This window comes from Panthera pardus, unplaced genomic scaffold (genome assembly GCF_024362965.1).
Source record: "Panthera pardus isolate Hobbes unplaced genomic scaffold, ASM2436296v1 HiC_scaffold_17, whole genome shotgun sequence".
NCBI classification, from domain to species: domain Eukaryota; kingdom Metazoa; phylum Chordata; class Mammalia; order Carnivora; family Felidae; genus Panthera; species Panthera pardus.
This window is the reverse complement of record NW_026526732.1, coordinates 30,966,655-30,989,850: the sequence shown is the minus strand read 5'-3', so window position 1 is coordinate 30,989,850 and position 23,196 is coordinate 30,966,655. Positions and strand designations below refer to the sequence as shown.

Sequence of the window (23,196 nt, the reverse complement as noted above, 5' to 3'; positions counted from 1 at the left end):
TTTTCTTTCCTGCGCTAAATGTCCTGAGACTTCCCTCACACACTATTTTTATATCTCATACCATCCTGCTTCCCTCTGGATATCTGGTTATCATTGCCCTCTTTAAATGACAATGTTTGGATATTGAGATATTTTGGTAGCAAAAAAGGCTATAGGCACTCCTTTGCTGTAGGTGCTCCTATCTAACCTAGGTTCTGTTTGTTTTTTAAGTAATATAATCACAACTTCATGTTGTCTTAGTATGGCCTAGTGTGAAGTAAAGTCTTTTCTTAAACACTTTTTACAATTATTGTGGAGAGGCACCTGGCTGGCTCAGTCGGTTAAGCATCCAACTTCGGCTCAGCTCATGATCTGACCTGGGTTCGAGTCCCACGTCAGGCTCCGTGCTGACAGCCTGGAGCCTCCTTTGGATTCTGTGTGTCCCTCTCTCTCTGTCCCTCCCATGCTCGTACTCTGCCTCTCTCTCTCTCTCAAAGACAAACATTAAAAAAATTATTAGGGAAATTTTCAGAGAGAATTAGAGGGAGAATAGTATAATGAATACCCATCTGTATGTCTATCACGTACATTTAACAATTGTTAAGACATGCAACAGTAACATGACATTTTTTTGGTCCTAAAATACAATTATATTTACTGTCCATATCTATTCTGTATCCCAGAATAGATTGTCCAAATTTGTTTGGTTCCTGTAGCAGGATTCCAGCATCTAGGGAATCATCTGAAACTTTATCCAAATCTATTTGTTACTGAGTTCAGATAACGAAAAACACTTGCATTTTAACGTAAATCATAAACACGACATGCCTCCCTGAATATTTTGGTAGTGTCTCTAAAAAATAAGCATATTTGTCTATGTAACTAGTCTGTCATTGCACATAACGAAATGAACAGTAACTCCCCAATATATGTATCACTCAGATCCATACTGATGTCCTTCAAATATTGCCTACAACTGGTTTGTTCAAACCAGTGTTCAATCAAGGACCATGACAAACATATTTTATGTATTTTAATAAAAATGTAGGTGGGGCGCCTGGGTGGCTCAGTCGGTTAAGCATCCGACTTCAGCTCAGGTCATGATCTCACGGTCTATGAGTTCAAGCCCCGCGTCGGGCTCTGTGCTGACAGCTTGGAGCCTGAAGCCTGCTTCAGATTCTGTGTCTCCCTCTCTCTGACCCTCCTCCGTTCATGTTCTGTCTCTTTCTGTCTCAAAAAAAAAAAAAAAAAAAAAAAGTAGGCTTTAAAATTTATCGGTGTTGCATTTTATTTTATTGATACAGCCTCATTGGGCCAGCCCAGGAATTAACAGACTTTTTTTTTTTCCTTAAAGACCGGATGGTAACTATTTTAGACTTGTGGGTCATCTGGTTTTTGTCATAATTGCTCAGTTGTGCCACGTGGTCATTAGGTAACACTTGAGCATGGCATGTTCCAATAAAATTTTTTTTACAAAATGGCCACTGGCCCATTGTATGATTTGCTGACCCCTGCCTAATCTGCGGCGATCTCCATTTTTTTCCTCTCTGTTAATATGGCTTCTCAAGGTTTGCATCGGTTCATGAAATAATACTATTTGGTTATAAAATTCAACTACCTGTGAATCCATCAAGCAGTAATAGCTGTCATTTAATTAATGCATGCTGTGTGCTGAATGGACATAGATAACCGTACTTAATCCTTCACGGCACCTTGGTGGGGGGTTGCGGTGATACCGCCAGTTTCCAGACGAGAAAGGGAAGAAGTAAGGTTTCTCCTGTCCCGTGAAACAGATGTGAAAGAACGTTGGCTTTTTCAAAGGCACAACGTTAGCTGGGTTACAGGCGTGTGCTGAGGGACTGTCAAGTCGTCTGTTGGAGTCAGGACACAACGTCTGTGTCCTGATGTGCTATTTTGAGAGCTTTATGAAGAATATGAGGTTACTTTGGACGGCATGCCTCACCTGTAGAAAAGAGCAATCTCCAGGAGACCGTGAGGGTTCGTGTTGTTTGCAAATGGGTCTAAATCCAGCCTTCCCCTACTTTTGCCATTTCTCAAATCATGGAGGGTGATCTTGTGGTTAAAGCGTTGGAGGCCGCTCTCCCGGTGTCCTCAGATGCAACTTGAATATCCTCAGAGTAGCTAAGATGTTTTTCTTCTGTGCTCTGTTTATTTCGTTTTGTTCTTCTGGCCTTTTATTAGGTTTTGGGGGTATTTTTGCCTTGTTTTTACGAAGAGTGTTTTTTGTGGCCTTTCAGTTTCAATATCTTTACTGGTGTGGAAAGTATAAAATGTACTAGAGCTATTACTGGTCTTAATGCGCTCCACAGATACCGCGTTTTTGGCAGACGGGAGGTTTGTGACAACCTTGCACCAAGCAAATCTGTTGGCACCATCTTTCCAACAGTTAGATGATTCCCTCGGTGTTTCAGACTTACTCATTATTACTGTGTTTGTTATGGTGATCAGTGATCTTTGCTGTTACTCTGTAGTTGTTTTGGGGCCCCGCGACATGCTCCCGTTTAAGGTGGCAGACTTGAGACGTATCGGGTGTGTCTGCTCACCAGCTGGTCGTTCCCCTGTCTGTCTCCTCGCGCCCCCCGCCCCCCCCCCCACCCCCGTGCCCTGAAACACAACAATATTGAAATTAGGTCAGTTTGTAGCCCTCTGATGACCTCTAAGTGTTCAAGTGAAAGGAAGAATTACACTCCCTTGAAATCAAAGCCAGATACGATTACGCGTCGTGAGTGTCAAAAGCTGCAGTAGGCCAAAAGCTAGGTCTCTTGTGCCAGTTAGTCAAGTTGTGACCGCAAAGGAAACGTTCTTGAAGGAAATTAAGACTGTTACTCCAGTAAACACACTAATGGTACGAAAGTAAAACAACTGTATTGCTGATACAGAGAAAATTGTAGTGGTCTGGATAGAAGGTCATACCAGCCCCGACATTCCCTTAAGCCGAAGCCTAATCCAGAGCAAGGCCCCAACTCTCTTCAATTCTGTGTAGGCTGAGAAAGATGAGGAAGCTGGAGAAGAAAGTTTAAAGCTCACAGAGGTTGGTGCATTTAAGGAAAGAAGCCATTTCCATGACCTAAAAGCAGGGTGAAGCAGCAAGCGGTGATGTAGAAGCTGAAGCAAGTTATCCAGAAGATCTAGCTAAGATAAGGAAGGTGGTTACATTAAACAACAGATTTTAAGTATACACAAAATATCTTTTGATTGCAATGAAATGCTGTTTAAGGATTTCATAGCTAGAGAGAAGTCAATGCTAGCTTCAAAGGATAGACTGACTCTCCTGTTGGGGGCTGATATAGCTGGTGACTTTCAGTTGAAGCCAGTGCTCATGTACTATCCCAAAAATCCTAGGACCTTTAAGAGAATCTACTCTGCCTGTGCTCTATAAATGGAACAATAAAGTTTGGGTGAAAGCACATCTATTTGCAACATGGTTTATGAATGTTTTAAGCCCACTGTTGAGACCTACTGCTCAGAAAAAAAGATTCTTTTCAAAATATTACTGCTCATTGACAGTGCGCCTGGTTACCCAAAAGCTCTGGTGGAGATGTGCAATGAAATTAATGTCGTTTTATGCCTGCTACCACAACATCCATTCTGTAGCCCATGGATCAAGGAGTCGGTTCAACTTGCAAGTCTTATTGTTTAAGAAATACATTTCCATAAGCCTATAGAACTGCCCCAGATAGTGATTCCTTTGATGGATCTGGAAAAAGTACATTGAAAACCTTCTGTAAAGGATTCACCATTCTAGATGCCATTAAGAACATTCATGATTCATGGGAAGAGGTCACAATATCAACATTAAGAGGAGTTTGGAAGAAGTTGGTTTCAATCCTCATGGATGACTTTAAGGGGCTCAGTACTAAAGTGGAGGAAGTAAGTGCAGGTGTGGTGGAAACAGCAGGAGAACTAGAATTAGAAGTGGAGCCTGGGGGCGCCTGGGTGGCTCAGTCGGTTAAGTGTCCGACTTTGGCTCAGGTCATGATCTCGTGGTTCACGAGTTCAAGCCCCGCATCGGGCTCTGTGCCTGACAGCTCAGAGCCTGGAGCCTGCTTCCGATTCTGTGTCTCCCTCTCTCTCTGACCCTCCCCCCATTCATGCTCTGTCTCTCTCTGTCTCAAAAATAAATAAACATTTAAAAACAAATTAAAAAGAAGTGGAGCCTGAAGATGGGACTGAATTGCTGCAATCTCATGGTCAATCTTGAATGGCTGACGAGTCGCTTCTTAGGGAAGAGCCAAGAAGGTGGTTTCCTGAGATGGAGTCTACTCTTGGTGAAGATGCCATGAAGATTGTTGAAGTGACCAACAGAGGATTTAGAATATTACATGAATTTAGCTGATAATGCAGTAGGTTTAATGGATTGAGAGGACTGACTTCAATTTTCAAAGAAGTTCGACAGTGGCTACCTACTATAGGGAATGCATCACCTACTATAGGGAAATCGTTCATGAAAGGAAGATCCGATCCATGTGGCAAACTTTATTGTCTCAAAGAAATTGCCGCAATCACCCCAATCTTCACCCCAACTGCTTCACTCTGATCAGTCAGCAGCCATCAACATGGAGGCAGAACCTTCCATGTTCTCCTTTTCCTTTCCGCCAGCAAAAAGATTGACTTGCTGAAAGCTCAGATGGTTAACATTTTTTAGCAATAAAGTACTTTTAAAATAAGGTTTATACATGGATGATTTTAGACATAATGCTGTTATATAATTAATAGACTGTAGTATGGTGTAAACATAACTTATATGCACTGAGAAACCAGAACGTTTATTTGACTTGCTTTATTGAGTTACCTGCTTCATCATGGTGGTCTAGAACCAAACCCACGCTATCACCTGTAGTCTTTGATGCAATTTGTCTTAAAAGCCAGGAGGTGGCGGTGTTTTCCAAGTAATGCTTTAAGGTTGCAGTTTGTGAGGGTTACTGAAGTAATGTTTTTGAATACCACTGAAAAGTCAGAGAACCTAACACACAATGTGTTCTTACCCATAAAATCATTGAGTGAGGAAGAAGCTGCTTCAGCCTCTATGAGGAATTTTTTCTAAGACTATTTAAAAATTTTTATTGAGATACAATTGACATATAATATGTTTCAGGTATACAACTTAATGATTTAAAAAATATATGTATGTATATAGGTGTGTATATGTATATATATGTGTGTGTATATATATATATATATATATATATATATATATATATAGCAAAATCACCACCACACTATGTCATTAGCATCCGTCACCACACATAGTTACACATTTATTTTCTTGTGATGAGATCTACTCTCTTAGCTTTTAAATATACCATATGGTAGTACTAACTCTAGTCGCCAAGCTGTACATTATATCTCCAGGACTTACTGGTTTTAAAACTGGAAGTTTGTGCTTTTGGCCACAACTGTAATGGACTTAATAAGAAGCTAGAAATATGATAGTTCCTGAAGTTAGGGCAGGGGCAGTTTTGAATTCTGCTTTTTATTAGGAGGAAATATTTGACAACTCATAGTAGGCATACTTGGAGCACAGGACGAAACACTTGATTAACCCATGCCTTAATAGGCCCTGTGCAGTGAGAAAGTCATTGATAATTCTATTTAAATCAAAATAGAGTTAACTGTGCTTTTCATATATATGTTGTTTTTCTCTAATATATATGTTATTTTTCTATACTGTACAAAGATTCTAATATTTATGTTGTTTTTCTATACTATACAAAAAATTGAAGAAATTAACTTTTTAATATTCCTATATGGAAAAACTATTGGAATCTTTTACATTTCAAAACTTGGAGTTGAATTTTTCTTTTATTTCTACCATGTTTGTTAGTTATAACTACCATGTTAGTTATATTATTTCTACTTTCATTTACCATTTTCTTCCGTCTATTTTGTGGTTGTCATTTACTTGATTTCTTGGATCGAATGCTTAAGTCATTTATATTTGTCCTATACTTGATTTCTTGGATCGAATGCTTAAGTCGTTTATATTTGTTTTCTTTTTTATGGCCGAGAAGTATTCCATTTTGTATATATACCACATCTTTTTTTATCCATTCACCCATCAGTGGACATTTAGGTTACTTCCATAGCTTGGCTATTGTAAATAATACTGTGATGAATGTAGGGGTGCATATATCTTTTCAAATTAATGTTTCCCCTTTCTTCAGATGACTGTCCAAAAGTGGAATTGTTGGATCATTTTTAATTTTTTGAGGAACCTCCATACTGTTTTCCACAGTAGCTGCACCAGTTTACATTCCCACCAACAGTGAACAAGCAAGCATTCCCTTCTCTCCACATCCTCACCAGCGCCTGTTATTGTGTGTCTTTTTGTTAACAACCATTCTAACACATGCGCAGTGATCTCTCATTGTGGTTTTGAGTTGCTTTTCCCTGATGATTAGTGATGTCGATTGAGTATCTTTTCATGTGCCTGTTGGCTATCTGTATGCCTTCTTTGGAAAAATGTCTCTTCAGTTCCTCTACCCATTTTTTAATCAGATTGTTTGTTGTTTTTGCTATTGAGTTATAAGAGTTCTTTTTATTTTCTGGATATTTACATCTTACTGAGTATATGATTTGCAGCAATTTTCTCGCATTCAGTAGGCTGCCTTTTCATGTCGTTTGCTGTGCAGAAGCTTTTTAGTTTGATGTATCGCTCGCTTGTTTTTGCTTTTGTTGCCTTTGCTTTTATTTATTTTTTTTTTTATTTTATTTTTTTTTATTTTTTTTTTATTTTTTATTTTTTAATATATGAAATTTACTGTCAAATTGGTTTCCATACAACACCCAGTGCTCATCCCAAAAGGTGCCCTCCTCAATACCCATCACCCACCCTGCCCTCCCTCCCACCCTGCCCTCCCTCCCCCCCCCATCAACCCTCAGTTTGTTCTCAGTTTTTAACAGTCTCTAATGCTTTGGCTCTCTCCCACTCTAACCTCTTTTTTTTTTTTTTTCTTCCCCTCCCCCATGGGTTTCTGTTATGTTTCTCAGGATCCACATAAGAGTGAAACCATATGGTATCTGTCTTTCTCTGTATGGCTTATTTCACTTAGCATCACACTCTCCAGTTCCATCCATGTTGCTACAAAAGGCCATATTTCATTTTTTCTCATTGCCACGTAGTATTCCATTGTGTATATAAACCACAATTTCTTTATCCATTCATCAGTTGATGGACATTTCGGCTCTTTCCATAATTTGGCTATTGTTGAGAGTGCCGCTATAAACATTGGGGTACAGGTGCCCCTATGCATCAGTACTCCTGTATCCCTTGGATAAATTCCTAGCAGTGCTATTGCTGGGTCATAGGGTAGGTCTATTTTTAATTTTCTGAGGAACCTCCACACTGCTTTCCAGAGCGGCTGCACCAATTTGCATTCCCACCAACAGTGCAAGAGGGTTCCTGTTTCTCCACATCCTCTCCAGCATCTATAGTCTCCTGATTTCTTCATTTTGGCCACTCTGACTGGCGTGAGGTGGTATCTGAGTGTGGTTTTGATTTGTATTTCCCTGATAAGGAGCGACGTTGAACATCTTTTCATGTGCCTGTTGGCCATCCGGATGCCTTCTTTAGAGAAGTGTCTATTCATGTTTTCTGCCCATTTCTTCACTGGGTTATTTGTGTTGCCTTTGCTTTTAAAGTTAGATCCAGAAATTCAGTGCGAAGACTGGTGGTATCGTGGAGCTTACCACCCGTTTTCTTCTAGTTTTATAGTTCCAGGTTTTACATTCAAGTCTTTAATCCATTTTGTGCTATTTTTATGTGTGGTGTAAGATAGGAGTGTAGTTTTATTCTTTTGAATGTGGCTGCCCGGGTTTCTCAGCACCACTTCTTGAAGAGACTGTCTGTTCACCATTGTGTATGCTTGCCTCCTTATTCATACATCGGTTGACTGAACGTGCATGGGTTTATTTTGAGCTCTATCTCTATTACTATAGCTTTGTAATATAGTTTGAAATCGGAGTCCAGCTTTGTTCTTTCTCAAGATTGCTTGTGTGGTTCCATACAAATTTTTGGATTGTTTGTTCTATTTCTGTGAAAAATACCATTGGGATTTTAATAGGGATCGCATTGAATCTCTAGATTGCTTTGAGTGGTATGGACATTTTAACTATTAATTCTTTCAATCGATGAGCATGTAATATACATTTACTTGTTTTTCATTTTCTTTCATCAGTGTCTTACAGTTTTCAGTGTACAGGTTTTTCATCCCCTTGTTTAAATTTATTCCTAGGTATTTTGTTCTTTTTGATGCAATTATAAATTGAGTTTTTAAAATTTCTCTTTCTGATAGTTTGTTGTTAGTATATAGAAACAGAACAGATTTTATATATTGATTTTGTACTTGGCAGCTTTTCCTGAATTCATTTATTAGTTATAAAAGTGTTTTTGGTGGAGTCTTTAGGGTTTTCTATATATAAAATCATGCCATCCGCAAAAAAGTGACAATTTTCCTTTTTCCCTTTCCAATTTGGATGCATTGTCTTTTTCTTGCCTAACTGCTCTGGCTAGGATTTCCAATATTGTGTTGAATGCAAGTGGTGAGAGTGGGCATCCTTGACTTGTTCTGGATCTCCGAGGAAAAGCTTTCAGCTTTTCACCATTGAGTATGATGTTAGCTGTGGGGTGAATCTTTGTTAATATCCAGCACTGCTTTCTTGTTTTACAAGATAGCTAAATTGACTGCAAGTGGGTTTTTTGTTGTAATGCTTCAGAAATGTGGAGTCTTTCGTGTAGGATACCTGACTCTTTTATTTTTTATTTTTTTAACGTTTATTTATTTTTGAGACAGAGAGAGACAGAGCATGAACGGGGGAGGGGCAGAGAGAGGGAGACACAGAATCTGAAACAGGCTCCAGGCTCTGAGCTGTCAGCACAGAGCCCGACTCGGGGCTCGAACTAAGGACCGCGAGATCATGACCTGAGCCGAAGTGGGCCGCTTAACCGGCTGAGCCATCCAGGTGCCCCGCCTGATTCTTTTTTAAGTACTGACTCCATATTCTGTCCTTGATTTAAAACGTATTAAAGCAATAGTGTTTTCTGAGGCTGCTTGCCAGGTTATATTCATCTAAAATATGAACATTGAGTAACTTCGAATGAACTACGCCTGTGATCTCATTTTTAGAGTTTAAGTTACTAAAGTACAGGCACAATTGTATTAATTTCAAGTCTTCTTTGCAGTCACCGAGATTTGCTTTATACCTACTTTCTTGACTTATTTTTACCCTACATATTGTCCTGGTATTCTCGCCTTAATTTGTTTTAACTTGTTTTAATGTAAAAAACAAAATCTGTGTGAAACACTAAATTTGACAGTTTCTTCATACGAGTTTCTTTTTAAGTAGTGCTTTCTGTAGCCTGTCTCTTGGGATGTGCATCCGTTAGGATTAGGCTTGGCTGCATATGACAGAAATTCAGCAGGTGAGGGCCTTGAGATGGAAATTGATTTTTCTCCCACCTTCATCAAGTCTGGAATTAGGAAGTACAGGGGTAATAAGGAATTTCATTGGATTAGGGACTCGGGCTTGCTCTGTCTTACTGTTCCACTGCCCTTATCTCATAGTCTTATGATCAGATGGCTACTTGAGCTCCCAATTCTTACATCTAAAGTCCAGGCAATAAAAGTGAAGAAGGGTAGGAAGGCAAAAGGGGTCTTGGCTGGCTTAGTTTGGTCACTCTAAGCAATCTTTTCTTCGCAAAAGATACAAAACCATTTCATTTTACATTTCGTTAATCATGACAGGATCATGTGGCCCCTTGGCTCTACCTGTTCCCAGGGAGCCTTGAAAGTATGGATAGTATTTTATTTCTCCCAAACACCTGGGTTCTGTTCACTGTGCAGGAAGGGTGGAACGGATGTTGGGGTATGCGGCTAAGAGCCTCTTTACCTCAGTTATTTCATAGTTTTTACAGGAAAATAGAAAACCTGGTGAGGTCTATATGGCTCAGCATCTGGGCTATAATATAATCATGGGAAATGGTAGTAAGAGATCTCTGCTTATTGATTATTTTATCTATATTAACTGTCATTTTTGTGTTATTATTGCCAAATATGTATGCTAAGTACTTTTTATACACTCTGTATAATCCCCACAACACGTTCTAGTAGGACACTAGATTCCATGCCACAAATGAGAAAACCGAGGCACAGATAGATTGCATACGTTTTTCAGGTTCTCGTACCTGGTGTGTGGTGAGTCAGGATATCGATCCTGCTGTTTAAGATCAGTGTTGATAACTGCCTCCATCCTCTTTCGTAATCCGTCTACTTGTATATGCACTGCTACTCCTGCCCCATCCCTTGTACGTAACAGTTATTTGAGTTGACTTAGAGATACACAGAAAACAACAAAACAAGGAGATAAGCAGATGGAAGGGAACATAAAAGTCAGAAATTGGTGAAGCGGAGATACAGGTGGTGCACAGAACTGAAGGCTCCATCATCCTAGAGAGGTGCCACAGGCCTGGTCTGACTTGTGTTCTGTCAGATCCCAAACGGCAGGAAAACAAGCTTGAATTTTCTTTATCGGGACTCTTGGCATCTTCGTTGTTTTAGTCATACAATAATTTGAATCCTTATAAAGAATACTAGTTTATCATATTGTAGCTGCAAGGGATCCCCAAGATCATTACAATGGTATTGTTACTGTTTTCTGGTATTCTCTTTGTGGGTTAGGTGAACTAAATTACCATTACTTGTTTTTTAAGATGTGGAAACCTAGTCAGAATTTTTTAACTGGAAATGGGTCATATGCTTACTGGTAAAAACTGGGGCTCTTTTTTGTTGGTTCATTTATAGAAATGCTCGTATCATAGTTTTAAAAGGATACAGACCTTGAAAGACTGTGATCCTGACGAAAATGGTGTGCTATTTGTGAGAGCTTCTTCCTACACTCATAGACTTGTGAGCTCCTTGATGACAAAAGATTTTGCCTTATTCATTTTTTTCCTGGTGTCCTCAGTGCATAGAAGGTACTCAGTAAGTGAATAATGAATGGCTGACTAGCAAATGAGAAAAATCTATTAATATTATAATTAATATTTCTGCTTCTTTAAACAGGTAAGTCAGTTACCTAAAATAGAGGAAAGACAGGTCATCCTTCTTTTTGCCCTGGCAAGTTGTATGAGGCGGGTTACAGTACCACTAATGATTGGACATTGGGACCACAAAGTCCCACCCTTAAACTTGGTGTGTTTGGAGAATTGCCATAATTATGATACACCTGAAACATAGTGGTTGTAAAGGGAAGTAGCAGGAGAAAAGTCTGGTAGGCTCCTGGCACGTAAATGTTACTTATTAATTGTAAGGAATAAAAGGTCCGGATTTTGAAAGATTCTGTACGACATGTTTGTTATCTTTTTAAAAATGACATTTTTAGTGAGGAAAAGAAGGGACATGATTTGGTTTGAGTCACATTTGAAAACTAAATAGTGTAATTCATTTCTTATATTTTAATTTTCAAGACTATTTATGAAAAATAAATTAACAGGATATTTAAGTGTAATTACTTTATTTTGTTTTCTTTCTCAGGATGTGATCTTCGTGGTGGGAAGCTCAGTTTTTAAACTACCCCAATGGATGCAGACAGTGATGTTGCATTGGACATTCTAATTACAAATGTAGTCTGTGTTTTTAGAACAAGATGCCATTTGAACTTAAGGAAGATTGCTTTGGAGGGAGCAAATGTAATTTATAAGCGTGATGTTGGAGTAAGTATCTAAATTTTGGCGTGTGGGCTACATAGACTGGTTTTGTAGCGCTGTAAATGATATACTAAAATACATTCACTTACCGATAGTTGAAGAGCACCTTACCATGTGCCGGCTGTACTCAGTACAATATGGAGCCCTGTAGAAGCGCCCCCCTGCTCCCATGAAGTGCCAACTTTTGCATATACATATCTCTAAGTCTTAGCAGAGAATTCACAGGCTACTAGACATTTTTTTCTCTTAATTTCTTTTAACTGAAGAAGGGGACATCTGTACAGTGGTGTATACTTAATTCAAATATAATTTTTTAGTTGCATGAATGATGCATGATATGAATGAGGTCCTAATACGTATGTTGTGATTTTTGTAGTATGTTGTCATACCCCTCTTTATTTAGCTAAAATAAAATAGTTGGAATTCTTAGTAACACATGGCTGAAAATAATATGATTCATATCCTAACCTGGATACTTTCAATTTTAGTTTTTGTTAGACCTCTACTATTTAAAATAAAAGCATTGATAACTTGCCTTTAATCTTATTGAAGATTAACATTAGAAGTGACAATACGTGTTCATTGGATTTTGTAAACCACATGATGTTGAGATGTGTATCTTATACATTTATTATGAAAATTATGAATGTATATGAAGGCTCCAAGCTCTAAAAATTAGGTGCCAGTATACCTCAGTAAATTATCATTAGTTCTTAGTACTACAAACTAAGTTAAGGGGAATTGAATTCAATTAAAACTTAATAGTGACACAATTAAAGATTTTCAAGTTCATCAGCAATGCCATCGTCCCCTAAATAAAGGAAGGAATATGTCCGCTGAAGAAGGTTAGCGAGTAAAAGGCCTCGTACTGCTTTGGATCTTGTGTGTGCCATGGGACAGGGAAGTCATTTTTTCTAGGAAGATGAACTGAAAAGGCTGAGTTGATGGTAAGCAGGTGGTGAAAGGCACTTAAATGCAGAATAAACTCAGTTTAGTGTTTCCCAGCCACTTGTGTGTGAAATTTTATACTATCTTTTGGTTCAGATTTTATTTGGACTCTTTGGGAAATTTTATCCTTCCAGATTTAATAGCTTTGATAATAAGTGGGTAATACGGCATATGACAGAGAAAGGGCAAAACTCAAAATGCCAATGGAAGTTTGAAGGCGAAACGTCTAATTCATATGCTATCGTAATCAGTATACATTTATTTCTCTTATGCACAGTGGGCATATAATTAATATTTCCATAAATGAAAAACTACAATGAAAATTTAAATTTGTTGTTCTCTTGGACCTTAGTCCTTGACCGACTTATGCTCATTCTGTAGATAATTTCATTCAAACCCACAGCTTTAAATAAATGGCTCTCATATCTAAGGAATCTAAAATTACATCTCCAGCTCCACCGTTTCCCCTACATTCAAGATTTGTGTATTGAACTTGAACATGTAGTAGGCATCTCAACTGTAAGGTACAGAAAGTAGCGTTGAGTCCCATGAAGCAGAATAAAGCAAGGTGGGAGGTGGGGAGCGACAAAGGGATGGGTGCATTGATGGAGTGGTCAGGGAAGGCCTCTCTGACATCTGGTGAGAGACCTGAATGAAGTGAGACTATTGAGGGAAGAACATTCAGGATGACAGTAACAAACACTGCAAAACCCCTGAGGTGTGAACAGGTTTGGCATGTTTAAGGATCCATTTATGTGGATTGCGAATTGCAAATTCCAGTTATGTAGCCAGCGGGGAATGAGAGTTGGAAAGTGTACAGACTTGTGGCGTATTGATTTCAAGTATATAGTAAGAGGTTTATGCAGACCTTGTATTTTTGATTAATTGAATGTCCTTTTGGATTAATATGTTCTTTGTGTTCGGTATGGAGCTCGATTTCCGAATGGATGATTTGGAGAACAGTTATTTATTTCAGACTTGGGTAAGCGTCGAGTAGTCAACTTGTATTAAAATGGCCACATAGAGCAGCACCGTAAGTGAAAATTAATATTTAATGTGTAATCAGGTTTTGGGTCTTGTGTGTGTGTGTGTTGTTTTTTGCAGAAAGTATTAATGAAGCTTAGAAAACCTAGAATCACAGCTACAATTTGGTCCTCAGGAAAAATTATTTGCACTGGAGCAACAAGGTAAACTTTCCTTGGACTTTTAATGTTTCCTTTGTACAAGGGGAGGACGTTTTCCTGGACTTAAAATCATGTGTGAAGTTTGTCATGTTTGTCAGTATAAAGTTTATTTCCTGTGTGACTGATAATCTTTTCGTCTCCTTAAAACCGTAGTGAAGAAGAAGCAAAATTTGGTGCCAGACGTTTAGCCCGCAGTCTGCAGAAACTAGGTTTTCAGGTAATGTTTTCAAAAAAACATCCAAACTGCAAATATGAAAGGATTTAGTTTGTAAAGGTAAACTTTTTAATTTAATAGACTGAAGAGATCACACAAAAACTTCCTCACGATTGGCCTTTTTCTTACTGTCCTTCAGTACAAAAATTACGCAGTGAACTTACCCACGTGAGTCCTTGCAAGGATCCTGGCTTTTTCACTGCCCCCTTTCTCAGAGAGGCTTGTTACCTTACACGTGACCTGCCTTTTCAGCTCTTCAGGTTGTTCACTCCTCACACACACACACCAAGTCATGTTTTCGATGACCTCAAGAGTAGTTTGTCAGGATGATGAGTAGGGAGTAGGGCCCTACGTTCAAAAAGTTGAAGCGCATTTGTTTTTATTTATAGATAGCTATCACATAAATTATAAAGAAGAAAAAAGATACTAGAATGGAACTTGCCTAGATCTACACATTTTATGGCTAAGAGTGAACAGTGTTCCTACATTTTATGGCTAGTGACAGCATTACCATTATAACAGGAAATTGTGATTATTTAAAAATACGCAGAACTGACTGAATCTGTGCTTGAGAAATAAGAGCACTTGCTGGTGTAAGTTGAAAAGGATTCACATGAATAACTAATACTAAGTATACACCTGTGTATAAGAACTCAGAAAAGGCTGCATTTTGTAAAATCAATCAGCTGTATTAAAAATGACATGAATCCTGGGGCACCTGGGTGGCTCAGTCGGTTAAGCGTCCGGCTCCTGACTTCAGCTCAGCTCATGGTTGATGAGTTTGAGCCCCACGTCGTGCTCTTTGCTGTCAGTGTAGAGCCCGCTTCAGATCCTCTGTCTCCTGCCCCTCCCCGACTTGCGCTCTCTCAAAAATAAACATTTTAAAAAAATAGCATAAATCCAAAACAAAATGCACAGTGTTTGAAAACGGACATTGTAAGATTGGCCTGCTGTGTTAAATCCACACTTTAGTCCACAGAAAGTACATACTGGTTGGTGGGCTCTTACTTGTAAAGTGACCATCACTGGGAGGTTAACTTTATCAGATACCATTTTATGGAGGCATACATTTGGTAAAATTGCTCTGTAGTATGGACTTGTTATGTCACTTGCAAATGATGAGTAAACGAAAGAAAAATAAAGATGTGCTGTGGTCTCTGAAGAGATGGGCCCAGGCTGTGTGGAATTCAAATGAGCAGTTGTGGGAAGTTGAGTTTCTCTGTGTCTTCCTCAGTCTTCCCTGAGGTGGAAGATACTAGAAAGGTGCCGGAGTACTGATGGTGGGAGAGGGGGAGGGTTGGTGCTTAAGAAAAGTGGCAGTCTTGAGAGTCGTGACTGATGGTGGGGCCACTTTGGACAGCGTAGTGACTTTCATCAGCTGCCTTGTGCAGGTACTCAGGTGGAAGATAGTTAACCCAGAATTGTGGTTTTACTGGGAACGTTTCAAAAGATAATGAACTGCTCCATTCAAGTTATTGGTAGGAGTGGCTGAAGTTACTTTTCAGCCTTGGACCTTGTCTTGCTATAACATTAGACGTGTTGAGAAAAATCCCAGTCAAAAACACCACTTTCTCACTCTACCCTCCCGAAAGAAAACGTCTAACTAAACTCACAGAAAGGTCATTTTACCTTACTCCTATAAGCAAAAGTCTGACCTTTCAGAGCTCAGTGTACACGCAGTACTCAGTATTGACTCAGCGTATACTCAGTATTTACTTATTTAAGTGGCAGCTTCCATTTTGACTCTTGAGAAGGATAACTCTGCTTTAATTTTTATAATCACTATTCTTTCTCCTGTCCCAGCAGATTAAATATCCCACTTAAAGTTTAAAAAAATACAACATAAGATTCAAAAGGCCCAGATGTTTTAATCTTGCAAATCTCTCAAGTTCTATTTAATTTTTTGATGAAGTTTTTGACCTTTTTCTTTAATTACAGTGGGCCCTTGAACAACACAGGTTTGAACTGTGCGGATCCACTTATGTACAGATGTTTTTTGATAAATATATTACAGTGCCATATATGTATTCTCTCTTCCTTATGACTTTCTTAATAACATTTTCTTTTCTCTAGCTTTATTGTAAGAATACAGTATATACTATGTATACAAAATATGTGTTAATCGACTGTTTATGTTATGGGTAAGGCTTCCAGTCAATCGTAGGCTATTAGTAGTTGAGTTTGAGGAGTCAGAAGTTATGCGTGGAATTTTGACTGGCAGGGGCCCTAATCCCTGCATTGTTCAAGGGTCACCTGTATGGTAGTAAGAAGTCACCGAAAACTAAATCAGTTCATCAGGTGTTGTTTTTCTTTCTAGTTTGTTCTGACTTTTTTTTTTTTTAACGTTTATTTATTTTTGAGACAGAGAGAGACAGAGCATGAATGGGGGAGGGTCAGAGAGAGAGGGAGACACAGAATCTGAAACAAGCTCCAGGCTCTGAGCTGCCAGCACAGAGCCCGACGCGGGACTCGAACTCACAGATCGCGAGATCATGACCTGAGCCGAAGTCGGCCGCTCAACCGACTGAGCCACCCAGGCGCCCCTTGTTCTTACTTTTAAGGATTGAAACAGTTATTTATAGTTTCCCTGATGAACAATTTCTATTTTCTGCTGAGCAATTTTTTTGTTGCAAAGTAATTCATTGAGTTGTACTTCTCTCCTGAAGGTAATATTTACAGATTTTAAGGTCGTTAACGTTTTGGCGGTGTGTAATATGCCATTTGAAATCCGTTTGCCAGAATTCACAAAGAACAATAGACCTCATGCCAGGTAGGTCTTCGAAGAATCAGGACAACTTACCAAATTTGTAATTGTTTGTCAGCCTATAAATATTTATATTAATTGTGTGTTGTTTTTTTTTTTTTTGTACAGTTATGAACCTGAACTTCATCCTGCTGTGTGCTATCGGATAAAATCTCTAAGAGCCACGTTACAGATTTTTTCAACGGGAAGTATCACAGTAACAGGTATTTTATGATACTGAAAGCAAGCGTATGGCCAATTATGGTTTGAATGAAGTGCTTATATCCAAATACAAATATTGTCTCATTGTCCCCCTTCAGTCACTTCTGCCCTTCAAAGGGAACCAGTCTCCTGACTTTTGAAACTGTAGTTTCGTTTTCCCTGCTTTTTCTACTAGTTTTAAGTCTTACACATACTATTTTGGGTCAGTGTTCTTTCATTCATTATTATCTAGTGAGATTCATTCGTATTATTCCATGTAGTTGTAGATTCATGACCTAAGCCAAAATCAAGAGTCAGACGCTTAACCCACTGAGCCACACAGGCACCCTAAGAGAAATCCACTTCATAAACTTCATAGAGGTTTTACATAAGCAAAATACTCATATATCACTGGTGCCTATTTATCACGTCTTATGTGTATTTTGTTATGTATCTTCTGAGTCCTAAGTATTTGGAAGGGGTGGTTTCAAAGACCAGGCATAGATGTCAAAGGATCACATTAGCACACAGGATGGTTTTTAAAAGTACTGTGCGTATAAATTGTACGGAGACATCACTTGAGAGTTAGGCCCAACCTTTGACTAAATTGGATTCAGGAAAATTTCTTTGGTGTCTTTGAATTTTTCTTTTTGTTCCTTTAGTCCTTAAGAGAAAATACACGTTACCAACACCTTTAGACTCTGAAGAAGTAAGTTTTAGTTTTGACTCATTCTATGGGCTTTCACATCTTCCTTGGAGACTTTTAAAACCTACTGCCAGGGTCATGCCGAAATCTTAAAATGGAGTGTGGGGGAACAAATCCATTTGCTCCCTCCTTTCAACTGCCTCTTCCTACATTTTGGAGCCTAGGCCTCTGCAGAGCCCCAAAATCTGTTGAGAAGTCCCCATTAAGTGTAGAGTTTATGATGCATAGGTAAAATCTACATTTGAGTTAATAGGTAACTAAACAACATCACAAACTGAAGACAGTTAGGTTGATTAGTATACGTTATATATTTACATCTGGAACATCCTATGAAATGCTAACAATTCAGTGAACAGATACTGAGTGGTTCCCATAGGCAAAGCACTATCCTATGTGGGGGAAGGGAGAGGAATCAGGAAAGAGCAGACCCTGATAACACATGGTCAGTACCTTCAGAGAGTTCACAGTGGGTACAATATGTGTGTTTTTAAGATCTTTTGAAAGAGTTAAGCGTACGTTAGTGAAACCATTTTTATTAAAATGTTTTATGAAAATATTTGGTCTTTTTTTATGTTTCCTTTTATCTATTCAAGTGGAATATTAAATTTTTTAAAAACTAGTTATTCCTAGCATTATATGGATTAATTCATATGTAGCGTCACCTCATTCCCGGGTGTGTGTGTGTGTGTGTGTGTGTGTGCACGTGCACGCTTCCCTATTTACTGAGTGAACTGTGAGGATGAATGGCCAGGTTAGTAATAAACGTGGGGGTGGGTAGTGAGTACTAATCTGCGGGGCGTTTTAGACCAGTTAGCTAGTCACAGCCCTCTGATTTCCCAGAACTTTGGAAATAGGCTTGTTGTACTTTACTGGGTTCCTCAGCACTCCTGTGAGCCTCAGAGGCGGCCTAACCAAAGCCAGACTACAGCGACCAAAAGGATAGTGCCCAAAATGTCTACTCCCGTTTATCATTCCTTCCTTTAATCAGTATCTCACATCGCTTCTTATTCTCCTTCACGGCAGTCTGTGTGTGGTTTTTATGTACACTGTCTTCACCCTGGGGCCCGAAAACAAGACGAATCACATCATTTGTGTTTCAGATTGCCTTTAATTGTTCAGAGAGAATTTTATTCTCTTGGTTTTTGCTGTGACTGTCTGACTATGTAAAGTGTAGATCTTTTTAAAAACAACCCCGTATATTTTCAGTTCTGGGAAATCCGCGTTCCTGGCGCTCTTCTCACCCCTTCCTCTCTCTGTTGTGTTTGGTACAGGGCCCAACGTAAAGGCTGTTGCTACCGCTGTGGAACAGATTTACCCGTTTGTGTTTGAAAGCAGGAAAGAAATTTTATAATTCATCGCTTAATTGGTTAGAATCCCTAACTGAGCACCTTTTAAAACCTGCTGCACATTGGACTCAAAACAAAAGGAAAACTGGACCAACAGTAATTGAGGAAATAGACTCTTTTATTCATTCACGGCTACAGTGTAAGCTCCAGGCCCTTTGGATTTTATTTCAGACCTTGCTGTAATATAAAAAGGAAGTTTACAAGACATGACATTGCTGCTTTTACAAAAGGACATTCTATTTATTTTCGCAGTAATTCTCATGTCCCCGTAAGCAGAGCTGTCACAGTGTGCACTACCTTAAATTGTTCTGTTGTTGTCATTAGTTTTTTCCAGTTTGAGCTAATGTGTTTTATTTGTGAATAGTCTTTTACATTTTTGTATGCTGAATATGGGCACCAAAGAACCTGTAAAAGTTATCTTTTTCAATTGAATGTGCACAAATAAAAGTTTGGAAAAGATCTCTCTTCATATCCATTCTGTAACTTTTATTCCCCATTTTCTATTTTAACAAAAATTGTATTCACAATTCTTTTTTCTTTTTGATCTATGCAAGCTTAGACTTTTGCTAAAAGTGTGTTGGCTTCTTTTTGAAGTGTATTTTGTAAATATATATATGCCACGTGTGTATAGTATCTTTTAATGCTCTGTTACCAAATATCAAATAGGCAATTTTTTCTTGCAGATTAGAAATAAAAATATGTGTATAAATTCTAGGGAATGAACCGGAGTAGAACTTTATAGATTAAGCATAATGTTTTATGTTGCTAATTTAATATGATAGAGAATGTTAAATATCTTTTAAAAGTTACAGAATTGTAGTTTTAAAAAGCAAAACCTCTTACCTATGAGATGGATGTGAGAAAGAAGCTGTGATGGGTTGTACCTCGTATGTACTTCTGTGATTCTGGTAAGACTCAACTCTAGTTGTAGGAAAGTAGTAATCTGAGGTTGGCGTTCGAGGCTATACTAAGAGTCTTGTCAGAAGTTGATACGTTGTGCTGTTTTAACAAGAAGTGCCCACAAGCTGCCTCTGTGCCACAGTATAATTATAATATAGTTCAACTTGAACTTGAAAGCCATTTTGCAAGACATGTCTTTCCCCTTGCTGTGTCTTATTCAATGGAGCCGAAGAGTGACTGCCTATCCAGTATTTGGGATTGCTCCTCTTAAAATGACAATAAATGTGCATGTGTGAAACATTGGCTCTCTGGCTCACCCGCGTGAGCCCTGGGATGGTGGCGTGCGAAGCAGGCTGCAGTTGCGCTCCACCCCTGGGGTGAGGAATTCAGTAGAACCAACAATAATTTCAACTGGAAGTGAAGTTGAGTGGAGAGTGCAATTAGCTTCTCAGTAGAAACTTACTAGAGACAGTATTCCAACACAATCCCCCACTAAAACCTGAATTTCCAAAACGTTTTGAAAGCTTCGTGAGAAATGGCCGCGTCCTAACCTCCATATTCGAGTCCATTTTCCTCACCATCTCATAAAGTCTCCCAAACCTCACTTACATCCTGCCCTGAACAACACACGTTATTTTATATTTATTTTTATCTTCTTTCCTCTCGATGCCTTTCCCTACTGTGCCTCTCACTCTTAATGGCGGGGGGGCAAAGGCTAACTTTTATATTTTCTTTCTTGTGAAAGACTTGTGATTTTCAAACTTCCGTGCGCCCTCTCTCTTTCTCTCTCTCTCTCTCTCTTTTTTTTTTTACATTGTGTTTATTTGCTTCACGTTAAGAGCCAACAGGATAGGTAGACCTCATAAAACACAGAGGATACCATTCCGTGAAGAAGTTACAGGTTCCGGGCAGACTATTTTAAAAATTGAGATTTTCCACTTAGCTTTAATTAACAGTAACAAGTGACCTGTTTTGTAACGTTCCCCCAAAAAAGAAATGTAGGAAGGGGGGGGGACATGATTATATGGCCAATGTGCGGATCCAGATGTTGTAATATTTTCAGCATTCGAGTGACTTGAAAAGTGGGTAGATCAGTAGCGCATCAAAACGCTTTCTCAGAAAAGAGGAAGAAAGACAATCTAACCAGTTTAGGTTTCAGGGCTGCTGTGTGAGCGTCACCTGGCAAAATGTCCTGGCTGACCCACTAAACTTAAAGCTGGGAAGAATGAGCATGTCTGAGGTCTTCTGCTGGCTCTTCACAAGTGCTGTAAATTTTTTGATAAATAAAAACTGTGACTATATACATACACATTGTAAGTATTCCCCCTTTTTTATTTTTGAAAACCAAAAAAAGCTCTGATTGGGGGCATGTTGGGTAAAAGTTGGTTCGAAGACAGAATTATTTAGTCACGGACTCAGGGTAATAAAAGAAACGTGTAAGAGTGTTTAAGGTACCGAAGTTGAAATCACCAGTGATAAACCACCTAAGTTTATGAACAATTTCCTACCCATTTATGATGTATGGCTAAAACAAATTGCTAATGTATACGTAGTGCTCAGACTTTGAAGGGAACATGTAACAGTTTTGTTAAATATCTCACAATCTGGGATGCTTGGCAAAGAAAAATTCGTATCAATTCCCTGTCTTGATTAAAAAAAAAAAAAAAAATCTCAGCATCTAATTCCACTGAAGATTCATAATAAATTTCTTAAATTGATCCTCTAGAACATACTTTTCCTTTTTCCAAAAAAAAAAAAAAAAAGAAAACCACCCAACACATGCTCTAACTTGCATAGGAAATGTGCTGTGGTAGAAGGAAGATCTCAAGTCTCCCTCATAACTTTCCCTGCCAATTTTCATTATGTAATTCGTTTCAGAATCAGGACTTTTAGTCATTCTCCTGAGTCTCTGCTAGTACAGTTTCCCTATTATACAGATTTGTAGTCTTTCCATTTTGTTATAGGGAAATGACTAGGTCATATACCCTTCTGTCAAACTGGGGCAGTTTGGTTGGGGCCAGTAGGAAAATCCCAACCTAAACAACAAAGGGTTTTGGCTCTTAGGATTCTCTTTTCTTCAGGCCAAACATAATTGGTTACTCTTTTTCAAGTTAGGTTATTCGTGCCTTAAGTCTTTGTGTGCCTCCCATAGCTTATAATAGTAACTTAATGGGTTACTCCTGAAGTGGGTCAAGATTCTTTATTGTAGGTTCTCTGTCGTCATATCCAAATTGGTAAAATGCCCCACCAAGTCCTAATATTCAACTGGAGAAATACAGAGGAAAGCAATTCATTGTTGTGGTAAAAACTCAAGCTTCTGGTATAGCTGGTGACCTCTGTTTCATCATAGAGAAGAACATAGTGAAGGAGTTGTCCTGATGTCCTATGTCTGCAGTCATCTGAAAGTCAGCATCAATTATAGCCAGTATGCCATGACCTGAGGTAGTGATATTCCTGAGGAGTGCAAAGAATTGCAGGAAACTATGGATCGCTATTAAGTCATGAAAGCCTTACAAGGAGAGAGTTTTATAAGCTTGACTGCATAACCCAAACCTAATTGATTATAGAGATTTGGATAAATAACCTAACGGCCTGACTCCTTTTCTCATGTTTTACTAACAGCTACTACTAAGTATATATGGTCCCAGGATTTGGAAATTGCCTTTTCTATTCATATAGATTTTTTTAAATGGATGGAAAAGTGTTTGTTTTTCTTAACTATGGCAGAATTGTTTCTTTTAATATGTGATAATACATAAAATTTATAAAGGTATTTTGCATTACACTGTTGTTCATAATTCATAGAATAAGCTGCATAATCTTTGTACTTGTTGAAATATAATTAGGAATTATCACTGAAATCCTAGCCAGGATCCTATCCTAATCTAAAACCTAGGTGCAACTGTCCACATTGTGTCCTGATTCTTTTTTACAGAAGACCCAGTGTAAGTACTGTCGTAGTGGGCAAAAAAAAACCCCTGTAAGCTCGTGTTCAGGCCACTTACGTGTCCGGATAATAAAGCTGCGACTGGCCTCCGTACGTACATACCTTAAGGCAGAAGTTGATCGTATTACTAGTTCATAGTTTTTCAAAGGCTGCTATGTGAAAAGGGTGGGAAGTATTGAACCAGCCAGTATTTTTCACCTAGTATCCTACTCAGAGTAAGAGATCACTTGGGATCTTGCACCCCATTTACACTTCGAGAGGTGGACATGAAAGGTTGTCCTTTCATTTCATCATTTCATCATT

General features: G+C 38.6%; 1 protein-coding gene across 8 annotated transcripts in view; it reads left to right on the top strand.

Moving 5' to 3' along the window:
- The window catches only part of TBPL1 (TATA-box binding protein like 1), a 36,795-nt gene extending 17,290 nt beyond the window's left edge, over nucleotides 1-19,505 (top strand). For 7 of the 8 annotated variants that reach the window (XM_053904474.1, XM_053904470.1, XM_053904472.1 and 4 more), the window contains 6 exons: nucleotides 11,532-11,710; nucleotides 13,757-13,839; nucleotides 13,990-14,053; nucleotides 16,717-16,820; nucleotides 16,923-17,017; nucleotides 18,972-19,505. In XM_053904474.1, the coding sequence (XP_053760449.1) occupies nucleotides 11,576-11,710; nucleotides 13,757-13,839; nucleotides 13,990-14,053; nucleotides 16,717-16,820; nucleotides 16,923-17,017; nucleotides 18,972-19,051 (561 nt within the window). In that variant the 5' untranslated portion in view covers nucleotides 11,532-11,575 and the 3' untranslated portion in view covers nucleotides 19,052-19,505. The other variant, XM_019420528.2, reaches the window with a different exon arrangement.
- Nucleotides 19,506-23,196: the final 3,691 nt, after the last annotated feature.